The sequence below is a fragment of the Branchiostoma floridae genome, chromosome 3, assembly GCF_000003815.2.
Source record: "Branchiostoma floridae strain S238N-H82 chromosome 3, Bfl_VNyyK, whole genome shotgun sequence".
Classification (NCBI taxonomy): Eukaryota; Metazoa; Chordata; class Leptocardii; order Amphioxiformes; family Branchiostomatidae; genus Branchiostoma; species Branchiostoma floridae.
In genome coordinates this window covers 14,815,298-14,840,359 of record NC_049981.1, presented here as the reverse complement: position 1 = coordinate 14,840,359, position 25,062 = coordinate 14,815,298, and the positions used below count along the sequence as shown (strand labels likewise).

Here is a 25,062-nt window from a genome sequence, read left to right as displayed (position 1 = left end):
CTGCATTTTCAGTGCCGTCAAATGACACCATCTTTTACGGTGCTGAAGGTAAAAATGGCTCCGCCTCCGAGGTGTGGCCAAAAATGAGCTAGCACATACATACCTACGTAAATCTGCTGTCTCCAGCTTGTTTAACCTTCTTGCTGCCTAACCCCAGAACCGATATAAATTTTGAAACAATTGGCTTTCTTATCAGGCTGACGTGAAGGTTACAGCATGCTGTTATGGTCTGTGATGATAAGAACAGGTTATGGCAATATTAGCCAAAGCTGTTTGTTTACAAGACACAAAAACAGTTTCATACCTCTCATTATGTATCAAACGATTCCTTGTCTTTCAAGTTCCTGAAATTATCAAAATGTTTTATTATGGCATACATTTATAAGACTACCTTTGATATCAGAATTAAAACAATGTTAGACAAGGGTCAAAACCCCTTGTTGTTTCCCTGTGATTAACCATCATTCAATTTACCTTCAATTTTACTGCTAGACTACTGAGTACGGGGTAGCCAGCACGTCACCGGAACGTACTGCGCCTGCACGAACCCTGGTGTTTTGGGGCTTGGCTTGGTCAACGTTGCATTGAAATCCCGCTTGTTGCACAGTATATGTTAGAGACATGGTTTCATGCAAAACGTACACGGGATTTTACCCCTATATACGCACGTACTTTCTTAAATGCGGCCCTTTAGTAAACCGGGGGTTTAGCAAGGTTTAGCATGTCTATACTTTTCGCGCAGGCGCAGTACGTTCCGGTGACGTGTTGGGGTAGCCCCAATACGAGCAATCGCGATGATGTCACAGTGACGCAGTGGTAGGCAACAAGCAGGTGTTTGGCAAAAGAATGATTTACATATTAACCAGTAATTTGAGCCGATAATTTGACTATCAGTTTTTGATCCAATCTACTGACGTCCTGGTAGGCAACAACCGTCCAATACCCCGAATATAAACAACAACAGCGATCGCTCGTATAAGCCAGTTCCATTTGATCTGCACCTCTGTGAGGTCAAAGGTGTAGGCCCCTAACTCTTAATCAGTTGTTGTCTAGATCATGCTTGATACATGTCCAGATGTGTTGTGTTTATACATTAGTGGCCTTCAACTTTGGCATATTATCCACAATACACCACTACACATGCACAGTTGAACACATGAACATTCTTATACAAAAATGCAGAAGATCTATGCCAGCTAAAAATGCTTCCATATCATATTGCCTGGATATATGGCTTACATAGAGAATCTCAACCATACGTAGTTGTTACATCTTTGCAAAATCATTGTCTCCACCCCTGAGGCCTTGCAAAAAAAGATCAATAGGTATGCACTAATTAACCTGTAGCAATTCTACCACTGCCTTGTGTGGACTAGGTCAGACCTAAGGCTCAGTTTCTTCAGTGTTTCGTAACCAACAACGATTACGAACGTGGTTGGCATGGAGCCGATGATGCGTGCGGACAGGCCCTTGGAGAAGCCCCAGAGTCCTTCTTCCACATACAGCTGTTTGAACTTCTTTACTATGGACTTGCCTCCTTCAACCTAAGGTGAAGATATGTATAGATGAGGTTCGATGTTAGAACTTGCATAGACACAGACATGCATACATACACATACAAACTCACACTCTCTCTCACACACACATGCTTGCATAGACACACACACTAACATACACACACACACATGTACAGACGGACACATTCACTATCCGGTTTAGCTTCCGTTAAACCGAATAATGAGTGTGAGTAGGAGTACACATACTAGTACAAACTTACACACAAAAACACACACTAACACTCATAGACATACACATACACACTAAAAGACATACACACACACATACTAGTACAAACTTACACAAAAGAATACACACAAACACTCATAGACATACACATACACACTAAAAGACATACACAAACACACATACTGGTACAAACTTACACAGAAGGACACACACAAACACTCAGACATACACACTAAAAGACATACACACATACTAGTACGAACTTACACAAATACACCCACTTGGGTCATGATGATGATAGGTCGTACACACACACATACTCATACTCATAGATACAGACATACACACACACCTGTAACCTGGCCCTGACGATGTCCATGGGGTTGGTGAGAGTATTTGCGGTTGCGGCCGCCAGCGGCCCCGCAACAGCCTGCAGCATGAGATGGGGAAGGTACGACGGAGCAACAGATGCCAGTTGTTCTGAAAAATTATAATTCAGGACATCAGCATTAGTATGTAACATTTGAATTGTTTACATGGATTTTCTAAATCATGTTGTACACACATTTAGCAATCTGGGGAAATGTTGTATGGAAACAAAACCCTACCTACTTTAAGCTTCTAGCCTGAATAACTACATACATGTACATATACTGTGTACAATTTATCTTACTGACTATGTGCAATTACTCATTAACAGGCTTACAATATTGGGTCTGAAACAAGGCTAAGATGCATGTAGTGGACGTCACTCCCTTAACCTAAGGCTCCTTTCTGGCATATTAAACAGAAACTGCACTGCAGAAACACACAGGGACAAACAAATAAACAAGAACATGACTCACCAGCATAGAAATGGTAGAATGGCCACCACAGCGCACTGTTTGGAATGGTTGTAAGCATGGAAGCAAAGAATCCACGATAGAAACCCGCCACTCCGTCGCGTCGGAACAGTTCTACAACCACTGCCTGTGCTTTTCCAAATGTCAGTCGTTCTTTGGGCAGCTTTTTTCTTCTGTCCTTTCCCTGTCCCTGCAGCATCAAATGCTGTGAAACAACATCTATCGGTACAGATATGCCTTGCCCGACGAGCGATGCCATTCCACCACCAACAAGGGACTTGATCCAGTTACTGTATCCGGACAGTTGCTGTCTACTGACCTCGTATGTTGTGATATACATCTGTCCAGATATCAAGTATATGCTATTCACTAGAAAGCCTTTATAGAGACCTCTGATGCCTTCCTGTCTTGTTATCTTAAGAAAAGCATCAAAAGTACCGTTATACAGAGAAGTGCCTCGCTGGATCTGAAGTCTCGTCTTGATGAGGGTGGTCGGATAAACCGTCACGCGGATTGTCATCGAAAGGAACAAACCAAATGAGTAAAACTTCCGCTTGTCCATGTCATCCCACTCGATGATGCGGATCTGATTGGTTGGATCGGCAGACATGGTTTCCATAGCAACTTGACAGTAATTGGTTGAAAATAAATCCTGTCTGTGTTGATGTTAACTTCTTGATTGGTCAATGGTGGAATCTCAATGCTGAACTTGTCTTTGTTACAATGTATATTGGCCAAAAATAGAATTTAGAAGTATTTGTGTTTTGAAACAAGAAGAAGACAATTTTTCCTTAAAGTAGATTTTGACAATAACTTTGTTTAAGATGATGATGTCAATAATGACAAATTATGGGATGACATCACTTGTACTCAAACACACAGAATTTCTCATCTGTGACTTTCACTGCTTTTGTGCAGATAGGTAAGATGTAAAAGTCTGTAATGTCTCTGTGATGACAATAAGGCCTCTTGCCTGTACTTTTCCATGCCAGGGATGAATCCAAAAAGCTTCCTCTATGCTCAGAAAGCCAGAAGACAGGCTAGCAATGTTGATTCCCTAGAAGATAATACAATATAACATTAATCATCTACAATAATAATTATGTCCACATGGTGCTCTTAGATATATACTGGTTCACAATTTAAACTGCATGTCGTGCATTTGCAAGATGGGTAGTAAAATGTGTACAATGTATGTATGTCAAACTCAAAGGTGAAGGCCACATAGACATAAACAAAATACTTTTGCACATATATCAAGCATATGCATGGTCTGGACAAGAAGTCAGGGATCTTCACCTTTCACCTTGTGTATTAGCAATTCAAACCATGAACTGTCTATAATATTGCCAAAGCCAAGTCACTCTTATTCACTCTTTTCAATTGGCACTTGAATTTGTCTTGCTCAATTACCCCAGCATGGCAGCCATGAGACCACTAATGCTTACAGAAGGACCGCACGGGAGTGTGATTTAATCAAATTAGGCTATTCCCATAAAACTGGGAGGGGTTATGCATCCGACTGATAGTGATAAGAAAAAAATTAATAAAGACAAAGTGCTGTACTTTGGGTAGCGATCACTTCGGGAAAGCGGTTTCAAAATTCAGCAGAACACACTTCTCCACCTGGTTGACTTTTGGCCAGGCATCTTTTCCTTAATTACACCCCCTGTGACCCCCATTGTCTTTGATTGTCTGCCCTGCATCGATAATTTGTCACATGATTGATAGGGGTCCAGACACAAACACTACAGACATCTATATACAAAAAATGTATTACTTAAGTGATCCCAAGGGAAAATTTGTCCAACGATAGCGGGCATCATAGAGTTGAACAGTGTAAATAACTGTCTAGATGTTGTATAGTCAAGAACAAGATCAAGGTAAGTCACAAGTCCCTGGGGTAAAACACAGTACACTTGCAGACAACTTGACCAGTTGATGTGTTCTGATATAACGTCCTTGATGTGTTACAACAAGGAGGTTAAAAAAACGGGTTCGCTTAAAAGACTGGGCTGTCTACCAGGCCAGGCTACCTGGCCTGTCTACCTGGCCTGGCTATCATGTCAGGCTACTCAGATCCCCCCATTCATAGCCCCATCATGTGGCACTCATGATTCACAGGCATAGTAATTGCTAATCTTCAACACTGCCAGTGCCCTGAGGTTGGCCTGTCCACTGGCTGGACCCTTCGGGAATGTGTCTGGGAGGCCTTCCTTGCAGCTGTCAGGAACGCATTCAAGTACTGTACCAGTACTGTGTTTGGTAAATGCTTTAGGGTGTTAGACCTAGAAAACAGAGGTCCTGGGTTCAAATCCTTTGACATGTCACAAAATCTGTGCTGTTAACAGTACTTTCCCCACTCCAACTTGTACAAGGGGGTTGGAGAGATTATTGGCAGTGGAAGGAGAGGATTGGGCTCTGTCCTGGACACCAAAATTGTACAGTGGATAACAATCCACAGCCTCAAGAATGCTATGTGACTACTAAGATTTTATATGTCAACATGGCATACTAACTAGCATAAAGAACAAGGAGGTACATGTAATTATACCCCCCCCCCCCTTGGTCAGTACAAGTTTAGCTTTACAGTGAGCAAGTGATTTATGCTCTCCCTTCTTGTTGCACAAGCTGAGATAGTTTCTGCTCTAGAAGATAGATATTCAATAAAGAAACAAATTTCTGTTGCTGGCAAGCCCATTCTTACACACACACACACACACACACACACTCACACACACACACACACACACACATTTACACACCCACAAACATACACAAACACAGTGCTGGTACTTGTGTTCCTGACATGCTGAAAGCAAGGCCTCCCAGACACATTCCCGAAGGGCCCAGCCAGTGGTGGACAGGGCAACCTTGGGTCACTGGCACTAGCAGGGTTGGAGATCAGCAATTACTATGCCTGTCAATCAGCTATTTTGGCTGAGTGCCATATGATGGGGCTATGAATGGGTGGGATCTGAGTAGCCTGAGGTGATAGCCAGGCCAGGTAGACAGGCAAGGTAGCCTGGCCTGGTAGACAGCCCAGCCTTTTAAGCGAACCCTAAAAAATGTATAGTCAAGCCAAAGCAATAGAACTTGTGTGATCTTGGGATTCAAACTCACACACAAATAGTTGAAAGAAATCTAACGTTATATCAAGGAGGTTAAAAAAAAGAGTGATTTTAACCTCCTTGGTTTATTGATAAGATAACCTATACTTTAGGACACCTTTACATAATTTTGAACAAGTGGGTTTAATAACAAAGACAAGCATAATTTGAGGTTCACGATCTACTGAAACATATGACCTCTAGAATCGCTTAAGCTCTACATAACTTTGTCTATATTTCCAGTTTTGTGCAACAAGTCTGTTTTGTTACGCATTTTTTTTATCAAACCTGATTTTACGGGGCTGAAAACACCAGTTTTTCGCGGCCAAGACAAAATACTTCCCAAATATAAGTCGTTGATTTTCTCAAATACTACAGCAGCGTGAGAGCAAACAAAGAGATCATACTTACGAAAACAACCTCCTATGACTTACACAAGAGTTTATCTCGCCATGAATGGGTAGAAAAGGGAAAAATGTCTCCAAAATTAGGAAGGACTTTCGTGTAAAGTTCACCTCTTGCCGGGGGCAGCCATTTTGTCACACCTCGCACTCTTGTTCCCAGTAAAGCTAATTTTGTCCAATCAGAATCCTTACTTTTATGCAAATTTCGTCTCGTGTCCAGGCACTTCCGGTACAAGCTTACGTGCAAAACTTCGCCCGAAAGATGGCGGATCCAGGTAGGTCATTTCGTCTTTTCAATCTTACAGAACAAATATGCCACATTTCCTTACCTTTTTGACTCAAAAATATCAGTAAAATTGTGTCAGAACACAGCTAGGTCTTTACTGGTTTCCTAGGTAGAGGGATGATCACGTTATCGTGTTTAAATGAGGCATATGTTTGACAGACAAACGAAGATTATGATGATGAGGAAAACTACATACGTATGTAAATGTATTTATATCGTTTGAAGAAGACAGTTGTCACGTAGGCCACGTAGTACTATCCCAAGTTCACAAGAAGTCAATCATCTGACGTGTAAGTGGTACATTCCTCTCTTAAGGGTCCAAACTCACGAAGGAAGGCACTAGAAAATCACGATGAACGAGACCGGTTAGACTGGAATTCTAACATCATATCCTGTAATCACATCTAGCTTGTCCTACCCTTGTGCTTGTTTTTATAAGGATTTATAACCTAGGTCTTGATTTGTCAAAGAATTTTTTTTTCCAGTCAAAGCAGTTGTCAATCGATCTAAGACAAAACACCAATATTTGATTCATTGCTACGTCATGGAATTATGAAATGTTTAAATTGTATGAACTTTGGTATTACCAACAATAGACAGTAGAATAGTAGGGTACAGTCGTGAAGTCAAAGGCTTTGTCATATTTGGTTGATTCAGATTTTTCTCAGAATTGCTGTGTCATCAGTTACTAGTAGTTGATAGATTACCAATGAAGTTATCATGTGACTAGCATGTGCCACAATGCTATCTCTCTGGGTCATCTTGGTGTTTAAATCTACATTGTAAATGGTCCCTTGGGATTTTAAAGTAGAGAAAAGAATAATTGTTGACAAACCATGTGTTTATAGTAAGTTTAGACCCCGTTCACATGGGAAAAAAGCAAGTGAGTTAAACGAGGAATCCGATTAAAATGACCAATCCAAAGCCATGTGAACAGAACTAATCCGATTGGATTGCCCATTTTGGATTGGATTGGATAGGATTGCAATCCACCTCGGGAGGTGGATTCAGCGCGCGCAATCCGATTGACCGGAATCCGCCATGTGAACACAATTGGATTGGATTCGGGCTTGTTTCATGGTTTTTACGTCATACATACGGGTACTGTGGACATTAGATATACAACCATACCTACAACATGGCAAAAAAAGTATGATACACGGATTAGAAAAGAAGTTTATGGGCAAGTTTGCTTGCAAAATCATCTTACCGCTATGGTTAACAACCGGACGCCACAAGATTCGCCGGAACATGTGCACCGGTTCTTTCCAAAAATCGGCAGTGTGAGAAGACCAACTGGTTAATTTTGGCAATATTGCCCATGAAAATAACATGTATGGTTTCGTTTCTCTCCTGTTGTTGGAGCCAATGTCCCAACACCACTAAAAAAGCAAATATTCTACGAGAAAAGCAGTCGGAAGCGTGTCTAAACAGAAATTTCGAGCTTGGGTCACTTCACTGCATGCAAGCATGGGTGAGCAGTTTTTTTAAACGAAACACAGACTTTTATTTCAGATAAATACGTGATGAAGTCAAATGTTTTGGTAGCAGTTTGCCTTATTTATGCAACTTCTGCAACAGATACATTTTATATAGTTAAATGTAGAGTATAATCACACCGCGCGTAACATTTCCACCCCCAGTCTAATAGACTATCCCAATGACCCCGTATGACCCAGAGGCGGCCACTTTCGTCAGTGTGTGTTGCGGACCATCGACGCGTCAAAATCTGACCAAAGCCGGCCGATTTCTCAAGTTATAATCAATATCGATGTCGCTACATCCTTCAAAATTATGAGGTAGTCTGGCAACATTTTGGAAAAACTACGCGTGCCCGCGGTGGTCGTTGGAAACACGACGCATGCCGCGGTAAAGAGTTTAATCCGATTGTGTGGTCGCGGTCGCAAGTTTGAGTTTAATCCGATTGTATAAAACTCATGTGAACACATTTTTTTTAATCCGATAGAAAATTTCAATCGGATTCCTTGTTTAACTCACTTGCAATTTTTTCATGTGAACAGGGTCAAAACTTTCATGGTTTTGTTTTCTCTGTGACTTCTCCACACCGCGAATGGTCTCCTTCATGTGGCTACCAGTAGGAAAGGTAACTAGATTTAGTAACCTTTCTTCAGCCAATCAGCGTGCGCTCCGGGCCATGACGTCATTTTCCCGCGGACCCGATCCTTCCATGCCAAGCTATCTCTCCGTTCATTTTCAATGCGAATTTTGGCTCTATATCTGCTTGGAGAACAGTTCAAAGGTCAAAATACGTCATATCCGTCTTGTAGAACCCTTGTGGAAACAAGAGGAAAGCGCTGAAGCCAATTTTGATCGGCGAAAAACCACGAGAATCAACAATTTCTGGCCGGAATGGCGGCCAAATCGTCGGGTAAGCGGTCCATTTCTTCATTTTTTCATGTGATTTGACTGGTCTAACTTGTTATTTTCATGGAATTTGTCGTAGTTTTTGTTGTTTTTCCGTGATTGTTTGGGGTGTCGTGAGTCGATTCCGCCATTTTGTCTTTGTTCGTCTTGCGATGCAAAGAATTTTTGAGTTTTTGAAGTTGACCAGTTGCTTGCTCGGGGACAGCCAGCCGTATTGTTAGTGCACGGACATTTGCACACTTGCGGGTTGTTTCTTCGTAGAAAAAATGATTGTATTTGCCTTTCGCGGCGGGTTGAACCAAATCTAAAAATTTTCTTGAATGAATCAAAGTCTCCACCATGCTTCTACATTGTTGGTTTGGGGCTGATGGTGTTCTAGAAAATTTCCTCCTTTTTTGAACGGGTATAAGCGGCAATTTTAGCGATAATGGCTAAAGGTGGGGAGGGGGCGTTGTTCTGCGGAGATCGCTATGGGCATGAGTCCTGCCGTTTTTTATCTGTAATTTTCAATTGCATATCATTTTGACACAATCATGAAATATGTGTGACTTCTGAGATCATTGTGGCGACAAAATTGATGACTTGAATGATTTTTTGAAGGACATTTTAGTCTTCAGTATTTTGGGGATGGGTTCACGCATGTATGGAGTTTGGTCTTTTGGCCTTTTACTAGTATTTGTAAAAATGCTGTACTTTAATGTCTATTTTGCTGGACTTAGTCTGTTGTAATTTGTAGGTAGATTTGTGTGTTAGTAAATATTCTGCAGACATGACTAGGCATTGACATGTATAATAATATGTGATGGTAGGACTACTGTGGCAGGGTTTGTATGTCAATTCTGAAATATTGTGCTTGCCCATAGGTGACAAAATGGACCACTGCTACCAACTGAAAAGAAGATTCAGACTATGTGGAAGTGACAACAACACTTGCCAATGATGTGGTACATCATATGGAGCAGTTTCTGAACCTCGTTAGGATTGATCCATCTGCCAAGCTAATTAGTCTGTCACAAATTACCTTTGTTTATGTAATGTTAGATATAAGAATCACCTCAGTGTTGTGCTGTCAAAGAGGCAAAAGTTAATGAAGATACTGTAAGTTGTGTAGAGGCCATGTAAAGTTCCCTAATTTTGTTGGTTTATATTTGTATGACTACGGTCCTCAGTGTTATATCACCATAAGAGGCAAAAGTTTATGTGGATATGTTGTGTTAGGAACAGGACTAAATGAAGTTACCAGTGCCCTGTGGTATCTGTTTTGTTCATCATTTATATTTGTATGACTATGTTCCTCAATGTTATGCCACCAAAAAGGCAAAAGTAAATGTTGATATATGGATGTTGTGTGAGGATGTTTAATCAATAGAGACTCTAAGACAGTGCTTTGTGACCTTCGCACACTACCTGTTTTTTGATATATTAAATTATTATATTAAATTAAATAATTAGATTTATATTTATATGACTATATGGTCAAAGTTTTGTGTGAAAGCCTCAACATATACTAGTACATGTAGTATGCATAACAGAACAAGGACTACAAGATGAGGAGTGTAATAAGTTTAAAATTCCGATGTACATAAATGTGTTTATTGATGTTAACAACATGAGTGTCAAAAATAAACATTGTTCGATGTATTTACTATAAAGTCTATTACATGTAATAAGTCTATTACTAATGAAGTAAATACTACAATATTGATAGTAGGGCACCTCTCCCATCTAGTATTAACATTCTATCCAGAGGTTCTAAAGTTATGCTAACCAGAAATATTCGGAAACTTAAACACACACTCAGATAGACACACAGACACCAAAAAAAATGGAAGTAACAATATGAAACGGTAATGTACCAAAAGACAAAAAGCAAACAGATTTCATCATGTGTCAACCACTTCCTCAAAGTTCCTGGATCTTCCTGGTTTTGGCGGCCATCTTGATTTGGGGTCAAATATTGGGGTCATGGAAATGGCGCACTCTGATTGGCTGAAGAAAGGTTACTAAATCTAGTTACCTTCCCTACTGGCTACTGTACTGCACAATTAATTTAACTGTGAATTTAACATACCACAACAAACTCAGTTTTTTTCCTACTGCAACTGTTGCAAAAGTAAATGAAGTTAAAGTGGTGACTGTATTGTGAAAGAAAAGGCAACCAAATTAGAATTTGAAATTCTGGTTGCCGTTATGATATGTCATGTGAAACCCACGATCTGTCTCAGGTTTAGAATAAAACCAGTTTTTAGACAGTATAGCTCTACTTAAATGTTTGTGTTGGCCATAGATGACATAGCAACAAGAGGGTTTAAGTCTTTTCCATCTCTTCCAGCCCACCCCTTCCAACAGTGTGTGGCCTCCCTTGAGGTGGGAGGGGAGTCCTTCACTTACTACAACCCTCTCAAGCTCAACGACCCAAGATATGGTGAGTTGTCACAAGAAGACATGGTGGTAGCAGAATCTTTCCCATGATGAATACATGTAAATCGTTGATGAGACTTGAGAGTAGTCCAGTTGTGATCACTGTTGGGGTTTAATGAAATTGAAAATGTGTAACTGTGAAGTTTTTGATTTTGCATTAACAATTGAACAATAAAAGCACAGCACCTTAGACCTGAAAACAAAAACAGGGCTAAAATAACATGCCTGCTTTAAGTATGTTGCAAAGTGGTATAGTGGTTAGGGTTGCTTACTTAGAATATGAAGGTTCTAGATTGGAATTTCTGGCAGGCCCCTGTGTTGGGCCCTTTGGAAAGGCACCTTACACTTTTTCCTCACTGGACTCTGGCAAAAACTAGGTTCAGTTGTCCTCTTTGATGTGGCATACATATTAAGCTGGACAGCCCATGTTGAGAATCACACTTTGTGCATGGTTCTAGTGGTACAAATCTTTGGCTCTGGGTTAGCATCTTAGAAAGGTTACAGATGATGTTGATCCTTCTACAAATGTGGTAAATCTCAATAGATTAGTGTCAAAAGTTCTTCATGTAAGTGATGACCATAATTTCTGTCCGCCAATAGAGCGCCTGCCCTTCTCCATCCGGGTACTGCTGGAGTCTGCAGTGCGGAACTGTGATAACTTCCAGGTCCACCCCAAAGATGTAGAGAACATCCTGTCATGGGAAGAAACACAGACAAAGGCAGTTGAAGTACCATTCAGGCCTGCTAGGGTCATTCTGCAAGACTTCACGTAAGGCCTTCATTGTTGTCTACCATATGATCATTGATTTCTAACTGCCTTTAAAGTTAGCCTTTTGTTGCCAGATTTTTTTTGTTATTACAAATATACAAGATTTGGTAACAGGGATTTTTGTTTAATGAGTTATCAGTGCAATGTTTTATTGTGATTATGATGTACATTGTTTTGAGAAGTCTTAGTGAATATCTTAAAAAAGTACAATAAGACAAACAGCAATGCATGTACACATAAAATGACATTCAAAATGTGGTGTAATATGAACAATATTATCAACTTCCTCCCAAATTTATTTTCATGTCACCTAGGAAAGTTATTTGTGTTCCTGTATTTGTAACACTAATATAGAATAAGATTTGTCTGACTTGTTGGTTTGTACCTGTGCATTCCAGAGGTGTTCCCGCGGTGGTTGACTTCGCAGCCATGCGGGATGCAGTGAAGCGACTCGGAGGGGACCCGTCCAAAATTAACCCCGTCTGTCCGGCAGACTTAGTTATAGACCATTCTGTTCAAGTGGATGTCTCTAGGAGGTAAGCTTTGGCCTGAGTTTTTTGTAGTTCTTGATTGTTTTATGGAAGTAAAAAGAGTCAAAACTTAAGTGCAGCAACTGTTATATGTTGAAATTAGATTTCCTTGGCTTATGGTACAATGAAAGCTACAGGGGACAACAAATATAATATAAGAGTTTTTGTGTCATATTCCAATCCACTTAAATCAACTAACAAGCAGTAAGTAATACGGTTGTTTTTGGCTTCACCTCCAAGGTGTGGCTGATTAGGTATGAAGAGTGTGGACAGGGTTGGAACATTTAGACATTTGATTTACTGTGGCTGTCCCTTGTACACCTTTCATTTTAATTGCATGTTTAATCTTCCCTTTTATTGTATCCCCCTAAATCACCAAGTACCATCTTTTTATAAGATATGTTGTCTGCCCACTTTTGACTTCTTGAATGCCACTGCACCTACTACAAAAACGTTTTGTTAGAATTGCATCAAACGCCTCTTTTATAGCAAATTCAGCAACTTTTTTTCACAATCTGAAGATTTTGACAGTATACGACATAAACAAATTGCAGTCAGCCATTTTCGTCCATAAAGTTATTCACAATAATTCTTTCTTACCAGTCCTATATAAAGACATTTTTAAGTACAACGCAGATATTCACAATCACAGTACAAGGCAGCAAAATAGTCTTAGACCTATTAAAACAAAATCGAACCTAACACAATTTACTATAATGTTTAGAGGCCCATCCATATGGAACACTCTAAGTCTTTCCCTACGAAATTGTCAGTCCCTTTCCATTTTCAAGAAACGTATGAAAAACAACCTTATAGAGAAGCCAACTATTTACTCCTGATTTGTTTTTTTCCTTGTTTTTGATCATGTTATGCTCAATTATCATTTAGTATTACTCCGTGTATTTGGTGCTCCTTTAACCTGTTTGTTTGCAGTCTTTGCACCCATTGTCTTGGTTATCTGTACTTGCTTTCATTTTGTTTTGCTAGCATGATTAATTGTATGATTTTGACTAATTTCTTTATGATCTGTTGATCATGTTTAGTTTTGTCTAATTTCAGTTTTTGATGTTAAGATTAATTGTAACGTTATGTATGATCACTGAGTTATATTTTTTTCACTTGGTTTATTATTGTTCGATGTATAATCTTCATGACCATCTAATTGTATCATGATTTGTATATTTTGACGGGGGGAGAGTTTGTATAAGCCACATGGCTTTTTTCTCCCCCCTTGCACGTTCTGTTGTATTCTATAATTTTCTGTATGTATCATTTTTTAAAGTGCAAAATAAAATCAATCAATCAATGGGAGTTTTCCTTTGGGCCATTTGGCATGTGTACAGTCAAATCATTTTGCTAATTAAGCTACATTCACAGAATGTATGTTTTGAAGAAGAAAATCTTTTGGACAGTTTGCACCTAAATGGCTTCTCAAATAACATCTATGTTATTATGTTCGGCTGCATTCCATACAAGAAATACATTCTTTATAACTCCTTCTGCTTTGTAGACTATGTTTGTGGCAGACAAGGATCACATTTGTGTTACTATGACCTTTTTGTCTGGTCAGCTAACCATTAGTGATGCCCCAATGTCAAAAATATTTAGCTCATGGAAAGAAGGTCTTATGTTTTTGTTTGCCAAAAAAACCCAAGCATTTAGCTAAGTGTTGTACTGACTTTGTCTCCTTACAGCACAAGTATAGTAAGAAATACACCAAACCCAGGAGGAGGGCTTAGGCCGGGACAAACGGCATCGCGTGCAAATGCTGCAGTACCAGCCAAATCCTGTGGGGGTGCTGCTAAGGGGTGCAATATCTGTCTCAACACGGGCCTGCCAAAACTAGAAGAAATTTGTCCTTTTCACCAACAGCCTACAGATTGGTAGTTATTTTTGAGACTTGTTTTTAATGTGCATATTTTGTAACGAGTTTTGCCACTGCAGGACTTAAGCAGGGACTAGGAAGGATGCTGTTCAAATTTGTCTTCTGTTCCATTCATGAAAATCATAGATGAAGCATTTTTGTTGGTTTGAAATTGACATGTGATTGCTAGATTGCTAGTGTTGAGACAGAAATTGGCCCTTCTGTCACCAAACGTTTTTGATCCTTCCTAGCACTCTGCTAGTTTGCTTTGCAGCTTACATTTTTGCTTAGCAGCTTCTTACATGTGCTGAGCATTGCTAGGTAGCTAGTTTTCTCTTTCCATTTTGGTTACCATGCAAACTGACCAAAAGTTCATTCCAATTTTCCTCTTATTTAGTCTCACAAAGGAAATGAACCTTTTTCCATATCAGTCCATATGTGCTCAGCTTGGTGGCCACCATATCCCTCCCCCTCTCTATGCTAACATCCAATCAATCATTTTTCAATAACCAACTAACCCCCATTTCCTCAGTTGTTCCTGCATTGTAATTTGTATTGCTTTATATTGCAGCTTGCAGGATGCACTATATGGTTGAATTTTCAACTATATTATCATAACCAAACTAACTTGCACACTGTTTCTAAGGCCAGCCCCCACACACTTTGGCCCATGAATGACAACAAGATACATATCAAAGATGAAAATAGCCATAAAGTAAAAGTCCCTTGCAAAAAGGATTCAATTTCTTAACATCAATGCAAGATTTGGTTTAGTTTTAAAAAATGTGCTTCTGTGCCTCACCAAAGCACTTGTATTTAAGTAGACACTGCAAAGACTGATAACTCTGTTTTTTGTCTGCCCTTTAATCAGCCAAGATGCCCTTAAACAGAACCAGAAACTGGAGTTTCAAAGGAACCAAGAACGCTTCCAGTTTCTTAAGGTTTGTTTTTTTCTTCTTACAGAAAAATCCAAAAGTCTCAAGGAGATGCAAAAAATCATAGTTTACTTTGGAAAAAATGAAGAAGAAAAAATGCTTGATCTTTATTTACTTTCCTATGCCTTTCACCGTTGTTTCTTTTGCTAAAGTTTTGATATGTTCTTAGCCATGCTGTCAGTACATGTAATTAAAATTGTTCAGCAATACACCGATCCTGGTTGTCCATCACTATTAACAGTTCAACCAATGAGAGAATGACAATAAGCAGGTCAAGCAATGAGAGGTCGACTGCATGTCTGTCAAATGTTTGCTTTTGTTAGGTTTTTATTTTGCATTTCTACATTTAACATGTGGCAGGGCTATTGGATCGTCCTGTACATCTATCCCTGAAATTTCTTGACTACACTTCAGTAGGTAAATCATGTTTTATATCACAGTGGGGTGCCAAGGCGCTGCGAAACATGCTGATTGTTCCGCCAGGATCCGGTATTGTGCATCAGGTCAACCTGGAATATCTGGGAAGGGTTGTCTTCAACACCAACGGTACCCTGTACCCAGATAGCCTGGTGGGCACCGACTCCCATACTACCATGATCAATGGGCTTGGCATCCTGGGATGGGGTGAGTATTAGTGCATCTGGGGACAAGGTAGTGGAAGGACACGTCAGAGAATTTGGGAGAGAAACATTCAAACCTGTACTAGTGGCTGGCCAATGTGTCCAAATTTTTGTTGATATTTAGAATCCTGTCTATGGCGAACACCTATTCATATGCAGCAGATTTTATCATTCCCCTGAATGGTCATCTTGAGCAGTTTTGACTGTATTGAATTGAGGAACTGGAGGAAGCTTGCAGTCACCTGCGCTGCAGCCGACCGATGATGATGATGATGATGAATTGAGTTCCAATTGTTGCAAAAAGCCATTGGTTTAAAAAAATTCGTATTTAAGAAATCCATGATACTGTATTAATAACAAAGCTGACTCTAGGATAAATGTTGATATAGTATGCTTTAACAAGTCACAGAAATGCATCTATGTTTGTTTTACTTTATCATCACTAGAATAGATGTGATACAAATGTATTGGTGTCAAAGATGAAAGTAGTAAAGTATGTGTTTTTTAACATCGAAGGTGTTGGTGGAATTGAGGCAGAGGCTGTGATGTTGGGCCAGGCTATTTCCATGGTGCTACCACAAGTTGTGGGCTACAAAATAACTGGACAGCTGAATCAGCTGGTCACTTCCACCGATGTAGTATTGACCATTACCAAGGTAATGTTTTTCTATCCTATTTAACCTACATCCTGCTATTTGTATTGGTTATGATACTAGACTGGAAGTAGAAAGAGAAACGTTCCCTTCAAATGCATTGTAATAAGAATGCTGTGTTTATAATTAGTTTTAAAATCTTCTTCCTTATAGCATTTACGTCAGGTTGGAGTTGTGGGCAAGTTTGTGGAGTTTTTCGGGCCAGGAGTTTCCCAACTGTCCATCGCAGACCGGGCCACCATCTCCAACATGTGTCCCGAATATGGTGCTACTGTCGGTTACTTCCCAGTGGACGACATGTCTATGGTCTATCTGAGACAGACAAGTAAGCACAATGTTGTATAGATTAAAAGACTGTCTCTTAAAGCACAGTCACAACATTTTAATTTCCATTCATGGCCTTATAGATCAATAGATTGACTTGATGAAAGTCAGGATTTATAAATAGGAGACCACCCTGATGTATTCCTAGTATCCAGGCCTGATTGGAGTCCATGTCAGTTGCAATCTGTACCTGTAGAATCAGCAATTCTGCCATGTCACAATCTCTACCCTTAAATACATGTATAGAATGGGTTCTTTTCTTTGCTACAAAAAGAATTTTTATCTGCCTTGGTTATTCCTAGTACGTATGTTGAGCTACAGGAGCCTTTGTGTTTTCTTGTGATAATCCATTAAAGGTTTAATATAGCTTTCTAAAGACCATACAGCACCATAATGTAATTATTGCCTTCTGTGTCATCATTGCTGCCCCATATACACATGGATGATTCCACAAATTTTATGAAAAGTTAATCAGAAATATTCTAACTCTATGTAGATCGTGACGAGAAGAAGCTTGTGTACATTGAAGCCTACCTGAAAGCTTGTAACATGTACAGGGACTTCAACAACACAGACCAGGACCCTAACTTTAGTCAGGTAACACCTTTTCTTCTTTCTTTATGTTGGAATTAAGAACACAAATGTCTTCTTTTAAACTTAAATATTTTCCTTCCTTACCAAAACTGGATTTGTGTGACCCGCAACTTCATGAATATGATGCAACAAGTTTGATGTAAAAGACAACAAAACACACCTGATGTGAAAGAATTTGTCCTATTTTTGTAATTTGTTTAGTGACCTGTCAAACTTTTGGTTGCTCAGTGGTAATTACAAAAATGCTGACCTGTTTCATCCAGTATTATAGGCATGTATTGCGCACAATGTGATCATTTTAATTAAAGACCTTTTCTTTTTGTTAACCATAGATAGTAGAGCTGGACCTGGCCACAGTTGTGCCCTCGGTGAGCGGGCCCAAACGTCCACACGACCGCGTGCCCGTCTCCGACATGAAGCAGGACTTCCAACAGTGCCTCGCCAACAAGGTCGGCTTCAAGGGTTTCGCCATTCCTAAGGAGAAACAGTCCAGCGCGATACCCTTCACATACAACGATAAGGAGTACGCACTAAGCCACGGCAGTGTGGTGATCGCTGCCATCACCAGCTGTACCAACACTAGTAACCCCTCTGTCATGTTGGGAGCTGGTAAGTGGACTTGTCTAAATGTTCCACTGTTTATTATATAAGCATTGTTGCTTTATGATCTTTATAGACTTTCCTATTGTACATGTATAACTTAGTAAAAAAAAGGAAAGTTTTCAATACCATTGTTATGGCTTTTTTGATTAATATTGTTCTAACATGGTTTGAAAACCACTTAAAAGTCTAATTATTTTGAATGATTTTGTAGTTATTAGCACTACCTAGCAGTCTGTAAATGAACTGCAGATTCTAATCAATGTTGCTGGGGACAAAGAAAATAAGCCTTTTTATTTCAACTTGTAAGAATTGGTCATAAAAAAGTCAGAAGTTACTTTTCAATGTATTCATTTATTCATTCATTGATATGAATTAGTGGTGAAGAATTGTTTATTTTTTTGTAGGACTTTTGGCCAAGAAAGTAGTAGAGGCTGGTCTGACAGTGAAGCCGTACATCAAAACCAGTCTGTCCCCCGGTAGTGGGGTTGTTACCTACTACCTACAGGAGAGTGGGGTCACACCATATCTCAAGCAACTAGGGTAAGATAACGTTTTCCAGTGTCACCTCATCTGTCTTTTGAGTCAACCTAACAAGTATTATCTTTTATGATATATAAATGTAATTTATTTGTGTTCTTGTTGTGTACAGTATTACTCCCGGCTGTATTGTGGCCAAGACCTATTACTGTTAACTCATTTATTTTTTATTTATTATCAAGTACTTCGTTATGCAGTAGAAGGGGAAAGAAGCTTTATCCGTCTTTAAGATTGTCGTTCTAAGAGTTCTGTTGGGAACACATCTCAGTGTCATGAACAGGAGAGGTCAACACAAACCACCATTCCAAGATTTCCTGTACTTGTTGCTTTGTGTTGTAGTTTGTACCAAGTTTTGTTGTTTTATTCCTGATGGCCTGCCTAGGTTCAGTGAATAAGATGTAGAAGTTGATGTACTTGTTTTGTGTGTTCCCCAGGTTTGACATTGTTGGCTATGGCTGCATGACATGTATAGGGAACAGCGGGCCCCTTCCTGAGCCAGTGGCTGAGGCAGTTGAAAAGGTAAAAAAAACATAACTAAAAAAAAAAATACTTAACTGTTCATAGATGTTTTTATAGCATATATAGATTTATGTATGAGTAAGTCTGCCTTCGAGGCATTGTATTGCTGAGAAAGGTTCACAGGTATGATTTATGTATATGAATACAAAATTTTGTATACCAAAATATATATACCAAAATATAAAAGCACTGTCATGGTTTAACAGTGATTAGTATGAGTCTAAAGATTGTTGTAGAGACTTTCATAATGTGTTGTTTTTCTGTGAGGTAAAATGGTAATATAGCTCTCATAGTCTTTTAAAGTTTATGGCTGTTATAGCAGTGGGGCTTTATCTACAGTATCTAGGGCACAACATTGTTAGGTGGAGCTCATCCCTCTCCTTCCACCACCTTTTACCTCTCCAACCATGTTAGCACCTAGGTGGAGTGAGGAAAGTTGTGTTTAGTACTGAGGACAGGACTGACAGGAATCAAACATGTACATGTAACCTCTTGATCCTGTTTCGGCTGAACTGGCCGCTAGACCAATGGAATGTTGTAAAGTGTACTTAAGCTAAGGGCACAACCCGCCGTACATGCAAATACGTGCTGTCTTTGTGGCAAAACGTGGGCGATCTTTTGGGATCCGTAAGTGGTCAGTACCGCCTCCGTACAAACTCTTAGGGAATCCGACAGATTTTGGACCACGCAGAACTTTACGCCCTGGCAAAACTTTGTGTGCCATCGGGCTGCAGATTCATCCCGTACGTGCCTGTACTGGCGACACGCCTGCGCTGTACATCCTGAACGTTTTCAGAAATATGTGGCGGACGTGGCCTCTCAAAAAATGTACGGCGGGTTGTACCATTAGCTTTACAGAATGTCCCTCCTTTGATATGTTCCAGGGAGACTTGGTTGCGGTCGGTGTCCTTTCTGGAAACAGGAACTTTGAGGGGCGTATCCACCCCCTGACACGTGCCAACTACCTGGCTTCCCCTCCGCTGGTCATCGCGTACGCTATCGCAGGGACTGTCAGCATCGATTTCGAGACTGAACCACTCGGTACACAATTTTAACACAATTTTGTTTTTAGTTTTCGTAACAGTTTGACAGTAACTTAAATTCCTTTGTTTAAGATGGATTTGGGGTTGAAATGAAGCATGTTTTTGGCTCCTTTGTCATACATTATGCTATAACTACCTCCATGCACTGAAGTCATGCTAAAACACTAAAAACATAGACTATCAGGGGTTAAGTTCCTCATCTTTCCCACTAGGAAAGACAGCTGATGGTAAAGAGATTTTCCTACGTGATGTCTGGCCGACCCGTGCTGAAATCCAGGAGGTGGAGCGAAAGAACGTGGTACCTGCCATGTTCAAGGACGTTTACGCTAGGATACAGGTCAGTGTGGAACTTCAAACATGATTAAAACCTCCTTTCTTCGTCACAAAACTAAAGCTACTGTGAATGTACAGCATACCTTCATCAATATGACCCTTAAAATCTTTGAAGATCCTACATTGTCATGAAAGGATGCTACATTTTGTCCATGAAACAGACAAGCATTGTCAGCAGTACATTTTTATATAGTTTAAAAACTATGGCTACCTGGTGTAATGGGAAGACTAGTTTTTAACCACAGTGCACCACAGGTGTGGGAAAGTCTTTAAAGTTTTAACTTTGTACCTACAGGATGGAAATGAGGCCTGGAACAATCTTGAAGCTTCAGATGCCCAACTCTACCCATGGGATCCCAAGTCAACGTACATCAAGTCTCCCCCCTTCTTTGAAGAGATGGTACGTACCTCATTTGCATGTACACACTGTTCGTGTAATCCTTTTTTCCAGATGTTTATGAAAACTTTATAGTGTTTTTTCTAGCTGCAATTGACAGTAGTGTACTGTAAATGCAGATCAACTTCAGAGTTTTTATTAATTTACATTATGTGACTATTATAGCACTTCTGCCAACTCAAAACCACTCCATTTTCTCCCTACTGGGAAATTAAATCCCTGCAAACTTAAATCAATTTACATTAAACGAATTGTACAATTGTGCTTAGCCACAACATTGGTCTTGATGCAGTATAATTAAGTTGTGGCCCAGAAGGATAAAGATGTGATTAAGCTTTTTTTTCTGCAACAGACTGCGGAGATTCCTTCACTCCAGGCAATCACTGATGCCTTCGCGCTGCTGAATCTGGGGGACTCGGTCACGACAGACCACATCTCACCAGCTGGCAGTATCGCTAGGAACAGTCCCGCCGCGCGCTATCTGGCGAGCAAGGGGTAAGTCTCCACTCTACTTCTGTTTTGTTTCTTCAGCTAAGGATCATTCCTAAGAATTGACTGCAGTCAAATATTGCATGTACTAGTGACGACCTCTGAATAGGGACCACCTGGCCGTTGTGGGTGGCTACTTTTGGTGGTCCATTATCAAGAATTCTGTCTATATTGACTACCTGTCTACTGTGACCATTTCATGGTCGCTATAGACAGGTTTAACAATATATCCAAATATAGCACTGTTCCATGTACATCTATGTAGTATGCATTCAAAACAATAGTGACAGGCAAGCTAATTTCTGTCAAAATTTTTGGAGAACTGTTTTGTACAATTCGTTGAGGTTCAAAATACATGTACAAGAGAAATATCCTGCATTTGCTTGTAAATGTTTTCTCCATATCTCCAGACTGACTCCGCGTGACTTCAACTCGTACGGCAGTCGGCGTGGCAACGACGCCGTCATGTCAAGGGGAACGTTCGCCAACATCCGCCTGCTCAACAAGTTCATCGGCAAGGCTTCTCCAAAAACTTGTCACGTTCCCTCTGGAGACACAGTAAGTTCATTCATGACTCCTAACTGTAATTAATACTTTAATGCCATTTGTCTCATGCGTGTTTAGTTTTGTCAGTATGTACATGTTTATATGTCAGGGAAGAGACCAATTTTAAGATTTTCCTTCAAACAATCAGAACCTTGATTCATGTCACTTTCGATCACATTTAGGACTTGGGAGACCTTTACACATTCCTAGTGTCCTTATTGCAATCTCTATTGACAGAGAGTCGATCTCTTTTGATGTGTGTGTGTGTGTGTGTATGTGTGTATGTGTACTGCTTGTACAAGTTTTAAAGAGCCTCTAACATTTTCCCTTGTGCAGATGGATGTGTTTGATGCTGCAGTGAGGTATCGTGAGGAAGGCCAGTCTGTCATCATTCTGGCAGGGAAGGAATACGGGTCTGGGTCGTCTAGAGACTGGGCTGCTAAGGGGCCTTGGATGCAGGTAGGTTGGCAATAAAGCAAGGAATTTTGCTGCTAAGAGGCCTTGGATGCAGCTAAAATAGCAAGAGATTGGTAAATCAATACATTGACTTAAAGGTAACATTTCACACATTGGCAGATTAAATCCTTGTGGACTGAATAAGAATATTTGTTTTCTTAAGAGTTAAGTATGTAAACTGGGTTTAACAAGGTTTGACCAATAGATGTTTTTGTAAAACCTAAAGCGGCGTTTTTGAGGTAAGCCTTGTAACTGTTCCCCAGGGCATCAGGGCAGTGATAGCGGAGAGCTATGAGAGGATCCACAGGAGTAACCTGGTAGGGATGGGCATCATCCCTCTACAGTACCTACCTGGGGAGACTGCCGAGTCTCTCGGACTTACCGGGAAGGAGCGCTTCACTATACAACTAGCTGATGACATACAACCTGGGCAGACCATCGACATAAAGGTAACATTTCACACATAGCGGCATAGATCTCTTTGTTGGCTATCAGATATAAGATACATGTATGCTGGTCTGAAAAAATCAGCATAAGAGTCTAGTGTTTTCATATGTATCTTGTCCTTTTGCTTATCTTATACTTGGTAAGTTTTCAGACAAAATGAACTCCTGGTACATTTTACGGCTTTTGTCACTACCTTAACATACTGGTATTGCATACATGTAGGTACTGTGGACAAGGCACAGAATAAGTAGGATGAATTACTGCTTGTGTAGTCTTATAAATAATCATACCAACTTGAGACAGTGTTGCAAATAGTGGAAACTTTTCTAGATTGACAACTGTAAACTTAAAGACTTAATCAATGAAGAACATTTTTTTCTCCCAACCTTGTAGGTGAATGGGGAAGAGCGGACGTTCAAAGCGTTGGTGCGGTTCGACACTCCTGTGGAGTTAACGTACTTCAGCCATGGTGGCATCCTCAACTACATGGTCCGCCGCATGATTTCTGCCTAGCAACCATCGCCATAGCAACAGAAACAGGCTCCCATGAAATTTGATAGGAAACATCCTGAAGATTGGCCTTGATTCTCAACAGTTTAATGGTCCATTGATGTTCGATAAGATTAACAACTTCTGACCATTAGACTTTTTAACCTTCCCCCTGCTGCCAAATCCCATCACCATTACAAAATTGGTGCCATGGGTTTCTTCACATTAAGAGGGTTAAAAATGCTGGATCAGTGTATCGAGGTATATGTAGGTTAGTTACCTATGAAAAAGACTGTGCAGTAAATGGATGAATGAATGTCATGCAGAGAGAAATTGAAAGATGTCAGAAATTTGTGGATAAATTGCAGTGAACAAGGTTAAAAGTTAATTTATTTTGAACTCAAGTACATGTATTTCATTCCTTTCAGTGTGCACTTTCCAGTGTCAACCCAAAGGGGGTGGGGGGTGGTCTGGCCTAACAACAGGACTTGTGTACCACGTAGTTGCAATGAAACTATGAAGATGAATAGGTTATGAAATCTATTTTAGAGATGAAATTATTATCATTTGTATCTCCATTATGCAATGATCATCAATGTTGTACAATATGAATTTGAAATGGCAACTGGTTTCATTTGTGTCACTATGAGAGTCAGTGTGATATTTGATTTAATTAGTTGTTTTGGCCAATCACAGCTTAAGATTCGTACCACATGACTTTCAACTAGCCTTTGAACAAACGTTTTCTCAGATAGATATGAAAGATTAGCCAATCACAGAATGGCTTACATGTCACATACATGTAATTGAAACAACCAATCAACAGAGGTGGTACAAAGTACTATCATGTTCTAGACTTGCATTTTTCTCCTCACTACAAAGCTTAATGCTGGTTGGCTCCAAATTTCTAACTTTAACCAATCATAATTTGCAGTACATTTTTCACTTTAATGCATTGATATTTATCTATAAAATGATACTCGTTTCTTGAGAAACAGATAGAAGAAAGTAATGATTGTATTACTAGTATTGGATGTATATGGAGAGTGGTGTAATATTGTTACATAAGTATGATGGTCACTTAGCAAATGTACCCCTAAAAAGAGGAATAAAGAAAAATGTGAAAGAATATTTTGCATTTGTAATTCAATTTGTCCATTCCACTTTTTCTAGATTTCTAGTGTGTTTTACCATCTTACGAAATACGCACATACAGCTCATCATAACATGAAAACTTGAATGAAATGGTTCTTACAGTTTGTTTTAGTATTATGGTATGGTTCTTAATGCAGTTTGGAAACGTTAGAATTTTCCACCTTAACATCTGCTTTGAAATGAAGCAGCCAGCACATGACTGCTGTTCATAATTAATGATCAATAACATTTTGTTGTTCTGTATGTAGCCCCGGATAACTGTTGTTAATTAGCTGTTACCATACATTGCACCACGTACGACTGTCAAGTAATGACATTCATTAACACCTGCTTGCCTGGAGATAAACCAATTCAATGCCAGCAAATGGATGGATTCCCCACCTGACAGTGGGGGCGACTAGCGAGTTTTACCATGTTTGCAGCGCACCGCTTTACTAATAGTCAGGTCAGTCATCCATAACCACAAATATTCATAGCTACTATTCGGCACTTTTGGGCGTTAGTGTACATTACATACGACTCGACTAGAAATCACTATTATACTAACCCGTGCTCCTAGCGGCCC

At 39.8% G+C, this 25,062-nt stretch overlaps 2 protein-coding genes across 4 annotated transcripts; one reads left to right on the top strand and one right to left on the bottom strand.

Moving 5' to 3' along the window:
* Nucleotides 1-677: 677 nt before the first annotated feature.
* Nucleotides 678-6,325, bottom strand: LOC118411948 (solute carrier family 25 member 44-like). 2 transcript variants are annotated; one of them, XM_035814475.1, is made up of 4 exons: nucleotides 6,214-6,325; nucleotides 2,592-3,645; nucleotides 2,099-2,226; nucleotides 678-1,544 (listed from the first exon to the last, which is right to left on the bottom strand). In XM_035814475.1, exons 2-4 carry the CDS (start codon nucleotides 3,205-3,207, stop codon nucleotides 1,353-1,355), a joined length of 936 nt encoding a protein of 311 aa, XP_035670368.1. In that variant the 5' UTR covers nucleotides 3,208-3,645; nucleotides 6,214-6,325; the 3' UTR covers nucleotides 678-1,352. The 2 variants fall into 2 exon arrangements, with proteins under 2 accessions (XP_035670368.1, XP_035670367.1); XM_035814474.1 differs by having other exon boundaries at nucleotides 6,110-6,269.
* LOC118411918 (cytoplasmic aconitate hydratase-like) lies at nucleotides 6,284-24,445 on the top strand. 2 transcript variants are annotated; one of them, XM_035814421.1, is made up of 21 exons: nucleotides 6,284-6,377; nucleotides 11,106-11,198; nucleotides 11,795-11,963; nucleotides 12,362-12,499; nucleotides 14,188-14,376; nucleotides 15,229-15,298; nucleotides 15,733-15,916; nucleotides 16,429-16,568; nucleotides 16,719-16,890; nucleotides 17,386-17,486; nucleotides 17,816-18,092; nucleotides 18,491-18,626; nucleotides 19,058-19,142; nucleotides 20,027-20,183; nucleotides 20,398-20,522; nucleotides 20,814-20,918; nucleotides 21,268-21,410; nucleotides 21,815-21,962; nucleotides 22,287-22,409; nucleotides 22,670-22,855; nucleotides 23,247-24,445. In XM_035814421.1, exons 1-21 carry the CDS (start codon nucleotides 6,299-6,301, stop codon nucleotides 23,364-23,366), a joined length of 2,940 nt encoding a protein of 979 aa, XP_035670314.1. In that variant the 5' UTR covers nucleotides 6,284-6,298; the 3' UTR covers nucleotides 23,367-24,445. The 2 variants fall into 2 exon arrangements, with proteins under 2 accessions (XP_035670314.1, XP_035670315.1); XM_035814422.1 differs by lacking the exon at nucleotides 14,188-14,376.
* The last annotated feature ends 617 nt before the right edge of the window (nucleotides 24,446-25,062 follow it).